The 11,358-nt window shown below is 34.5% G+C and overlaps 1 protein-coding gene across 2 annotated transcripts; it reads left to right on the plus strand.

Annotated features, from left to right (window-relative positions):
• Positions 1-530: 530 nt before the first annotated feature.
• On the plus strand, positions 531-10,561 carry LOC110105902. Of its 2 annotated transcripts, none has more exons than XM_020835585.2 (3): positions 531-910; positions 1,678-2,254; positions 9,493-10,561. In XM_020835585.2, exons 1-3 carry the CDS (start codon positions 894-896, stop codon positions 10,339-10,341), a joined length of 1,443 nt encoding a protein of 480 aa, XP_020691244.1. In that variant the 5' UTR covers positions 531-893; the 3' UTR covers positions 10,342-10,561. The 2 variants fall into 2 exon arrangements, with proteins under 2 accessions (XP_020691244.1, XP_020691245.1); XM_020835586.2 differs by having other exon boundaries at positions 1,761-2,254.
• The last annotated feature ends 797 nt before the right edge of the window (positions 10,562-11,358 follow it).

Consider the following 11,358-nt stretch of genomic DNA (forward strand, 5'->3'; position numbering starts at 1 on the left):
TTAGCGACTCTGGGCTTGTTGGATTTGTCTCACTTAGTCGCTCGCCGTATTTTGATATCATTTTTGTCATTCAATTAATGCTTTGAAATTTCTGAGCACACCTCAAACTCTTTATTTCGACCCATTCGGGCTCGGATCACACCGATTTTGGTGTCGTTGTGTTCGTTTCTATGAGATGTTCATTTTGACTATAAGTTTGTTGAAAGCAAAATTAAGATGTTCCTAGCTTTAATTTTGAAAATTTTCAACTTGTATATACCTTGAAATTTGTGTTGGATCGAGTGTATTTTTGGTCACTTATCATATTCATATTATAAAATTATAACTACTCATAAAATTCTATATTTAATTATATACCATATTAATATTTAAATTACATTAATATATATGTATAAAGACATTATATTTTAAATAAATTAATATTATTATATAATTTATAAATTAATATATTGGATAAAGAAATATAAAAATGTAAGTATTTAATATGCTTGTAGTATGTATGCAAATCATTTAACTTTAATTAATGCCAAAGCAAAGTTTTGACCTCAGAAGTCTGAGCCCTACCAATTATGAGCAATTTTCTCCTTTCCCTACGAAATTTTCTGTCGAAGATTTAAATTGAAGGAAGATCACAGCGGCACATCATAAGAACAGCCGCAGATTTGAAGTCACAAGTCGATTTTCGAATCACCAAACCCTACCTAATATAGACGCATAACCTGCCAGAAAAAAAAGGATTTTCACGAGGATTACAAGTTGGCAAATTTATCTGTGATAAATGGAGCTTTTATAAGATTCTTTTATGAGGGCGCAGAGTTTAGAGTGCGAGAGGGAGAGAGCTGCGATTGATCGAGTCTGATGAATATTCTTAAAATGGCGGAGACAGGAAGATCATGGCCTTTTCAGTCAGGTGCGTTGACAAAATAGGATTTTTTGCTTCGAGTCTCTGATATGTAGGTTGGATTTCATGTTGAAAGTTTTGATTTTGATGGTTTGATTACCATTTTCTGTTCTTGAAGGGCGCGTGAATTCGCTTTTGGGGTTATGGTTTTGTAGTTTCTCTGAATGTTTTGAGATTTGAGGGTGGTTTGTAGCTTTAATTTCAATTTATCATAGTTGGAAGTTGGAAGTGCGGGGTTTTTTTTTTCAATTATCCAGGGTTTTCGAGATTTGGATTGAGGATCTTTAATATGTTGAAGTACTTTAAGATATTATTGTTTTCCCTTTGGATAAGTTTAGGCTAAGCGGCAGCTTTGGTGATGAAATGTTTGGCATTTTTGCACCAGTGAAGAAATATACTAATTTAAGCAAAACCATACTGATTTTGAATTTTATCAAGATGTTCTTTTTTTGTTAGTTCTACTGTCTTTGTCTTTTGGGAAAGTTTGTGATGAAGGCGTGATTAGATCACAGAAACTTGTCAAACAACTTCTAAAAATTTTATCAACTAAATTAGTTTACACCACCAGTGATCTAGTAGTACTGTTCCATCGCCCATCAAAACTTGATTTTTTGAACCAATCAATTGGTTTTATCCTATTTATGCATGACGCTATCCTCTTTTGACTAATTCCTTCTCATCAACATGCAATGATTCTTGCAAATTTAGAGCACTGCAAAATGTCAATTGGTTGTGTTTAGTTTGCAACTACATAGGCTGTATTTTCTTTAATGCAGCATTGTCTTGGAGGTAAGTAAAAGGGAGAGAATGAGGATGAGGATCAAACACAGGAAATCATCTGGTTTCCATTGCAATGCAGGAAGTAGATGTTCTGTGTCAGTTGTTTTGTGGAGCCTTGTGGGATGCATTCTCACGATCTATTTCATTTCCCAAATCAATCAGAATGATGAAGAGAACAGAGTCAAATCGAGCAACCATCATTTTACCCAAGAATTAGAAGAAATCGAAGAAGAAGAATTTCATCTACCAGCTCCGCGAAGCAAGAGGAATCCGCGTGCTCTTAGAAGAAAGGGACCAAGAAAGCAACATACTGTAATTGATGAGTTTCTCGACGAGTCTTCTGAGTTGAGGCTTTATTTCTTCCCTGATCAAAAGTCTGCAACAGGACCAACAAGGGAAATGAATGATAGCAAGCATTTCTATCCAGGAAAGCTTTGGTTGGATACTGATGGAAAACCTATTCAAGCCCATGGAGGTGGAATTTTGTTTGATGAGAGAACGGAAACCTACTACTGGTATGGGGAAAACAAAGATGGACCAACCTACCATGCTCATCCTAGGGGAGCTGCACGGGTTAGTTAATTTGAGTTTATTTTCTTGTAGGTTTTATTTCATTTGAATTTACTTTCTCCTTTCATTACAACAACAACAACATTATCAAGCCTTTGTCCCGCTAGGTGGGGTCAAAGAGCTTGAAACTATCTAGAATGTTGGAATTAAATAATATTTGAAGAATGGAAAATATTACTTTTAAGTTTTAGTTATGCTAATAGTTATGCCTGTGCAAGGAAATAAATAGCTGGGATTATGCTGAACAGGCTACAAAAGGTGTAAGTAATTTAGATAAAGAGAATGAAACTCGTAAGCATTAAAGTTGGCGAGCAAGCTTCTGATGATAACATTTTAAGAGATTATTTATCCAGTAATGACGAGCTTATTCATATTTCAAAAGATTTTCATCAGCACAATATACATTTCAAAGAGAAATGTCATTGGTCATTGTTCATAGAATACATTGAAGGCCTTATTTAGAGTTCAAATACTTTTTAGCTAACCTGAATATCAGAAAAAATTATTATTTCAATAAACTGATCACAAAATTATGAACTGTCATCAAGGCGCTATTGACCATTCTATCATTTCATCAAGTCACTGATCTGTATGGCCGTAGTAGGTCGCCAGAAACTCATAAAAATAGGGGAAAAAATCATGAAATGTCGTATTTTGCTTCTCATGTAATATTTCTTAAGAAGGATATATGAAGATGAACAAAATGTTGGAGTAAGCTTGATGATTTTTGTTGCATGCTGGATATGTTCCTCTAACAAGGAGCATTTTATAGTTTTTAGTGCCTCTAACTCATAGGTGCACGTATGCAATCCCTTCAAAAAGTGATTAATCAACCTGCCTTGAGGAAACTAAGTCATAGGAGAAGCCTCCAATGCTAATTTCAGCTGCTGAGCTGATAGCTGTTTTTTTACTGTAGAGGATCTTCCAAGGGAACTGCTATCATCTCGAGTCTCGATTGGGCCTAAATGCAAATAATATAGCATATTATAAAAATATTCGAATAAACAAGCACTCACATCTATAGAAAAGATGTTGATATGATGATTGCAGTCGCTTCATATTAGCTCAATGCACATATGAAGGTTGAGAGTTGGGAGTAATGTGAATGGAGGAAGAGTTCTCTTATTATTTGGAAGAGAAAAAAAAAAGGAAGAGTTCTCTTATTATTATTCTGGTAGAATAGGGTAGAAGTCTACTTCAACAGGAGTTTGGAATTGACAATAACATGGCATCATGATAGGAAGTAATGTGAGTCGGTGGCTTAGAGCAATGAAAGGCAATAGTAGGTCTTTGGAGATGAGGGGCATGAGGGAGGGTTTATTCCTCTTGATGTCAGCAGGAGAAAGCAAATTAGCGACGATTTGTGGAGGCAGGAAATTCAATGTGGGAGCCATTTGGAGAGCAAGGGGGGTTGGCATTTGTGGTCAAGGGTAACCCATTGTTTTGCACTCATCTTGTCTTTTGGTAATCAAGCGAGACACAAATTTTGAGATATGTTATCTCCTTATACAAACGTAAGGTCTTCGGCATACCCACTCCTTTTGAGGTTTGTGCCTTCAAAGTTTTTTAGATAATCTTGAACCTTCAAAGTTTTTTAGATAATCTTGAACTTTATGATGCTTTTATCTTTTGAGATTTTTGGATTAATAGAGGCCCTGTCAACTGCTTTCTTTTCATAATATCTTTCTAGTGAGGATCCTATCCATTATTAGCATTCCATTGAGACTATCTCATGGCCCTACCTTCCCGGGATTGTAAGTGGAGACCCTATTTGTCACCCGCCCTCATATAGGTCTAGTGAGGATCATATCTACTACTAAATTTCCGTCTATGCTATCTCATGGGCATATGTTTCAAGTGTATGTGTAAGATGTAATATTATTTATAAAAAAGAAAGTTTGTTGATAATTCAAATAAAAACTTACTTGAAAGATATAGAAGTTAAGATATAACATCTTTTGAACATTTTGAGGAGTTCAAAAATTTTGAGTTGTTTCAATGTGATGAAACTCTCATTCAATAATTCTTATAATTTCCTTACATCAAATTTTCTAATCTTTTTTATTTGAGACTGACGATTTACGAGTTGCTATTGTAAATAATGGACTAAATTTTTTTGACGAATCAGATGGTCAATCTCATCCTTTGATTGAAATTATATAAGATATTGATGTAAATACTTCATGACTAGTAGAGGATAATAGGCTAGTTGAACAACATGGGAAAGATGTACTGAATTGATAGTTTCCAAGTGATCTTAATAAGGATGCGGTGTAGGGAGTGCTACAACATAAGGAGTTATTGCCTGATGCCGTGTAGGGAGTGCTACAACATAAGGAGTTATTGCCTGATAGGCATTACCTACAAATTTTGGACTTATTAGATTCATCTTATTGAGCCACTTGATTTGATTATAAATATTCTATAATTGGATGTTGTTTGATCTATAAATATATGTTTAAACGCTTTCAAATATAATTAACATACTTACTTTGAGCTTAGTTGGATTTGGATTAGATCATTTATAATGTTGATAGTTTTGTCTCATCGAGACATTTAGTTCGACTATAAATTTGCTGGAATTGAAATTCGAATGATCCTGAATTTAATTTCGGAAGTTTTCAATGCAAATATTTACTGCAGTTTCATGCTAATCATATGAAGTTTCTGAAATCGTATTAGATATCTAAAAATATTTTTTTCCAAATTTGAATGTCATTTTAAATTCCAAAAAACATTCTTCATCAAACTTTGAATCATAAAATACTTACTACAGCTTTAATCGATTTTATTCTTAAGAAATCAATTATCTTGGATGTACATAACCATAAATGCTTAAATTTATGGGGAACTTCTGCCTCAGAGTAAAGCTCTATCTTCATTAGGTGGGAGAAAGTTCTTGGGAATTTTGATATTTTTGCAAAACCTTATTTTTATTTTTGAATCCATTGTAGAATATCATTTTTATTTTTTGAGATGATATGTGATTCTTTGTGATGTTTGATGTATTTGATTAAAAAATAGAAATTTCAAATATATTTTTTTGTTTCTCCTCATTATGTGAAACATGCCTATACTTAATGACTACAAGGATAGAATGCGATATCTATTAATTTGATTCCCTAGTGATAGATTAGTTTTTTGAATTGGCATGGGCTTGGGCTAGTTATGTTGTGGTAAATTTTTAGTGCAAAAATTTTAGTTCAAGTTTTTTCTATTGAATTCAATTCTTATAGAATCTGGATTAATAATTATTATTTATTCGTTATTAAAATCTCTGTTGCCTGCAGAGGATGCAGCTACAATCCCGCTATCGGTGATGACTTGCACGAGATTGGAAAATTCTCAATTTGCTTGTTGTTCTGCCTTCTGTGTGATTTGCATTGATTTATGGCTTCAGGACTTATCCATGAATAATTGGGAATTGAGTTTTAGATTAATTTGAATCAAACTGGACTTATTTTATGCCAAACCTATTTACTTAGGGTTGAGAAATTTATATATTAAAAACCCCTAGACATATGATATGGGGCTTTTGATTAAATAAAATTTATTATTCCAATTTTCAATCTTATTTGCATGTTGGACGTGTCTTTCTTTAGAGTGTGTTACAAGTTTGACTATCTAATTCTTAGGTAAGTCATCTTGTATTGATAATGAAGCTTGAATTTTCTTCATTTAGTGAACTCTTAGAGACAGGATACGAAATGTGCATATACTTGAAAAGGTTGGAGTAGCTTCAGTGGAAATTGCCTTAGATGGTTTGGTCACATAAAACGGCGGCCTTCCAATGACCCGGCTAGAAAAGTAGATGTATTATATTTGACTTATGTTAAGAAGAGGCAATCCTAAAAAGTCTTGGTTAGAAAATATTAGAAATGACCTTTTTTATTAGATTTCAATGATAATTTGACTCTTAACAAGACACAATGGAGAAAAATGATTCATGTAGCCAACCCCACGTAATGGGATAAAGGCTTGATGTTGTTGTTGTTGTTGCAAACTCTTTTTCTTATCTAATTTCTTGTAAATATTTTATTATTGACTTAATTTAATTTGTAATTTGTTCAATATTAATACAAATGAAATTTAGCCTATGATGGAAAATCTAATTCTTTACTGATTTATGTAGTGCAAATTTCTCATTGTTTCTTTGAATTTACTCCATTGTATTAATATTGATGTTTCAAACTCTCATATTTTTTTGATTTGCATCTCAAGTATGTGAATATTTGTATAATTGGTAGTCTTAATGTGCAATCCTAATTTCCTTTGTTTTGTTTACAATCACTGTATCATCCATCCTACATGCATTAGGAAACTTAAACCCTAAATTGTCTTGTATCATAGATTTTGCTGGTATTATGAATTCCTAGAACACATTGGTTTGCTCCCATATCTGCCACTCATTCGTGCGTCCGCACATGTTCATCCCTCTACCTAATTATATCTTCTACTTTTGTCACTCGACCTCTCACTCTTGTGCCTCTTTGCGCTTGTGACCGTTGCATGATATGGGCTAGTCGCCTTTTTGGCGTCAATGTCTCATGTTGTCAGCATCTCATTCTTCTTGTGTTCAATTAGGACTCTTAAACTTAGTTCTCGCGGTTTCAGCGTCTCTCTCATTACCTTCATCGACTTTCTATCTGTCTCTTATGGATTTTTGTTCTTCATTTTGCATTCGAAGTCATTCTTGAGCGCTTCCTTTGGTTTTGGATAATGCCATGAATTCCATTCTAGCTTCCAATTTGGAGCCTTCTCCCACTATCTGACCCCCTTAGTCATCGGTTTATCACTTGATCCCGCCTCTTCCTTGCTGTGCATTGGTTGCTCTGGTTTCGGCTGAACACCTAAATTGGTCTTTATCGCCTTCCCTTGTTTTGGTGGCTTCTTACACTGCAAAGGCTATCCTAATTTCATACCTTCAAAAAGAGCGCCTCTTATTCCTCGTCCTTTTTATTTTATAAAGTTTGTTGGTGGGGTGAATGATTCATGATTGTATTCCTCTCCATCAGATTACTTCCCTTCAATTTTTTTGTTAAGACTCAACTTTACCTCAATATAGGAAACCATCCGCATACCAACCAGAACTTTCACTTATTTTCATTGAAGATGAAATCTCTGTGCTTGCTAGATCACTTTGTATTTCTATTTAAGTAAAATCTCTTTAGGCCACTCTAACTTGAACGTTATTCGCAAATTTATGTCAAATTTACACTTAGTGACCATTCTGTTGAACTCATTGACCCTCATCATGCCATTATAAGATTTTCCTTAGAAGTAAATTACAACAAATTTTCTCTTGGTGATCCTCCTATGTCAGTGGCTATCTGATGTGTATATCAGTAATGTGGTCTTTTTTGGGTTGCATTCCCTACCTTCGTTTACATTATTTTAACCAATCTACTTTATAGTTTTAGCATTTTATATTCGGTGAACTTTTGTAACTTGTAAGTGGATGCTAGCACTGCTCGTTTTTCATGACCATCTGTAGCAAGGAATTTTGGTTAAATTGAACGTCAGTTCTTAGTTTGAAAAGGAGGTATGAACTGGCTTATCTTTTTATGGATATTAACCAAGGGTTGAATAAAAAGGTATCCCATCATTTTACTCCTGCAAAACTTTTGGGCTTAAGTACTCTGAATGTTTCAAAATCTATCTGGATATGAGGAAATCCAACTATCAGGTGTAGGATGAACAATTAAATGTTTTAACTATATCTTATACCACCATGGTGGCTACTCCATCAGACTAGATCTGCACTCAAAATTTAGAACAAATTTTAGACTCCCATTAGGACTCTAGAGGTTGTTGTGTCTACCCCTGCTTGTCTTATATTTTTTTCTAGCAATTTTTAGTAATTGTATTGTTATACTCATATAATTTTCTAGTTATGAGATTATGTTTTGAAAAAATGATAATATTCTGAATTTGAGATAGGTGTGAACTTTGAACCTGAACAATGAAGAAAACTTTTGAAGATGGTTCTTTTGTAAATTTGTACATGGTAAAATATGTTTTTTGTAGTATATCTAAACATTGCAACAGGAGTGACTGGAAAAATGCACATTTAAAGAACTCGTTAAGTATCGGTCGTTTTGTCATTCACCTATGGAAATATCTTGCAATATGGATCCCACAGCACATTTGTAATTGCATCTCCTGGATTTTCTGTTTATTCTCTTTTAAGCCCAAGAAGAAGAGATTAAAAAAAAAAAACCCAAGAAGAAGAGGATGATACGATTTGAAAGCAAAAACAGCAAGTAAAAGAGAAGAAAAGCGGAGGAACACAAAGATAGGGACTGATTTTTTTATTAATACTTCAACAATAATGAAAGATACAAGTGATCTACTATTCGAGAGGCAAGTCAGCTTCTTTCATAATAATTTATAGCTTTTTTAGGTCCACAAACGGAGCCGAAATTCTCCTTGGTTATGTTGAGAGTTCCGCCCAGCCCAAGGGCCGATTCAGCCCTAGATGGGTGGCTGGGTTGGACCAGCCTCTCTGCTCCCCTACTCCCGCCATATTAGAGGACTAATCACAATAAACCTGATCATTCATCTTGCCATGGCTGAGCCTGACAACAATTGGTTGATAGTTTTTTTTGGTAGACCTGGCTAGGACCAAATAGTACAAACTACTTATATATTATGGATATCAAATGATTTTGTATTACTTTTAAAAATGGGCCTTGGCCCAGCTCGAGGTATTTGCATCTGCACTAGATGTTTGGTGGTTTATTTTATTTCACCTTTCTCCAAAAGTGAATCTGATTCTTTATTTATTGTCTTCTTCACAACACTTATATCACTTAGTTAGCTTCATTGTACATGAACACATTTGCAGCTTTTATGGTTGAAATTAGGCTGCTACTGCTGTGTGAACTTGACTGTGATGATGGAGGACATTAAGTCATTAACTATCTCAAGCATATAACTTAACTTTTCTATTCTAATTTTCCCATGAACTTGACTGCACCATCTGATCTCACTGTTCTAATGCTTCATTTGAGACAGCTTTCTTATTACTTTTTAAAGCAAATTTTTAGTACAAAACTTAAAATTTTTGTACTAAAAAATTGCTTTGAAAAATAGTAAGAAAATCATCCCAAACGAAACATAAATATGCATGAAGTCTATACTTGCCAAACATATAAAGCTTAATGTTTCATCCTGTCAACAAAACTGATAGATTTGTATATTTTCCAACTTCTTATTTATCATTTCTTGTCTTTTGTCAGGTTGACATTATTGGGGTCAGCTGCTACTCTTCAAAGGACCTATGGGCATGGAAAAATGAGGGTGTTGTGCTTCCAGCAGAGCAAGCAAATGCCACACACGATCTCCACCACTCTAATGTGCTTGAGAGACCCAAAGTTATCTATAATGACAACACAGGTAATTTTGTAATGTGGATGCACATTGATGATGCAAATTACACAAAAGCTTCTGTTGGTGTGGCTGTCAGCAATTCCCCAGTAGGCCCTTTTAAGTATCTCTACAGTAAACGACCTCATAATTGTGATAGCCGCGACATGACCATCTTCAAAGATGATGATGGGAAGGCATATCTCATCTACTCGTCGGAGGAGAACAGCGAACTCCATGTTAGTCCTCTAACCGACGACTACCTGGACGTCGCCGATCAGATGCGAAAGATTCTCATTGGTCAGCATAGAGAAGCTCCTGCCTTGTTCAAACATAAAGGAACCTACTACATGATAACTTCTGGCTGCACAGGGTGGTCGCCGAACCGGGCGATGGCGCATGCAGCAGAGGAAGTTATGGGGCTCTGGGAGACAATCGGCAACCCTTGTGTAGGAGGGAACAAGATATTCCAAATGACCACTTTCTTTGCACAGAGCACTTTCATAGTCCCTCTTTCAGGGCTCCCAGGTGTGTTCATTTTCATGGCGGATAGGTGGAATCCGGCAGACCTGAGAGATTCCAGGTATGTTTGGCTACCTCTAACTGTTGGGGGAGTGGTTGACGAGCCATTAGAATACAATTTTGGTTTCCCTGTTTGGTCTAAGGTCTCCATCTTCTGGCATAGGAGATGGAGGCTTCCTAATTGGTGGAGAACTGCTTGACTTCGAGTGTAGCATATTTTGTAGATCTCTTCTATATTGTCTATAGTATAATAAATGTTTTGTAGATTTTAGTTGTGATGTTTTTGTTCGACATTTTCGATCATCAAAATGTTGATTTAGCCTCTTTGGACAACTAAAACTTGTACTTGGACTCGATACAGAACCATTAAGGTGGATTGTTTCTTAACCACTGAGAGTTTACAGACATTTCCTTTGAGCTACTTGGCTTTCTGCTATGCATGTTCTTCTTGATTTAGAGAAAAGTTTAGGTTTAAATGGTTGATTATAGCATGCATGACACTTTAAGCGGAGTTGCTGTGGAACTTCTGATACTTCTGAATGCAGTCTAAGGTTAGTTTGAGACGGCTTTCTTACTGCTTCTTAAATTAGCTTTCTAGTAAAAAAAATTAAAGTTGTCCCAAACGAAGTCTAAATGTACTCCATTTGCTTATTTTATGTATATTCCATCTGTTTTATATAGCTAAGGCATGTAGAAGAGAAATTTATCCTTTTTAAATCTCTATTGAGAACTCCTATCAATTTAAAAAGTTATAGTTTAAGGCTCCGTTTGGGGTGGCTTTTTTATTGTTTCTTAAAATAACTTTATAATATAAAAATTTTAATTTTTGTATTAAAAAACTACTTTAAAAAACAATAAAAAAAGAGTCTCAAATGAAGCCTAATTCTCATAGGAATATATGCGCTAAATAAGAACAAATTAACCAAAATTCACAGAATGACCATGTAAAGGATAATATACAATTACATGTAATATTTGCTCAAAATCACAACCTTCTGTATGTCTGAATTTTAGGTTTTGTTTGAGACAATTTTTTTATTGTTTTTTAAAGAAGATTTTTAGCATAAAAGTTTTTTTTAATTAAAAAACTTAGTTTAGAGAGTTGTTTTAGAAATCAGTAAGAAAGTCATCCCAAATAAAATCTTACTCGGAAGCAAAAAAAATTTGCCAAAAGGAGAGCAATATGAAGACTAATATGAAGCAGGGCCATACCTCTA

The sequence above is a fragment of the Dendrobium catenatum genome, unplaced genomic scaffold (genome assembly GCF_001605985.2).
Source record: "Dendrobium catenatum unplaced genomic scaffold, ASM160598v2 fragScaff_scaffold_862, whole genome shotgun sequence".
NCBI lineage: Eukaryota > Viridiplantae > Streptophyta > Magnoliopsida > Asparagales > Orchidaceae > Dendrobium > Dendrobium catenatum.

Excerpts from the sequence above, each read along its gene's own strand:
- LOC110105902 (XM_020835585.2), top strand. Across the intron at positions 2,255-9,492 it reads ATCCTAGGGGAGCTGCACGG|GTTGACATTATTGGGGTCAG; the intron begins GTTAGTTAATTT and ends GTCTTTTGTCAG.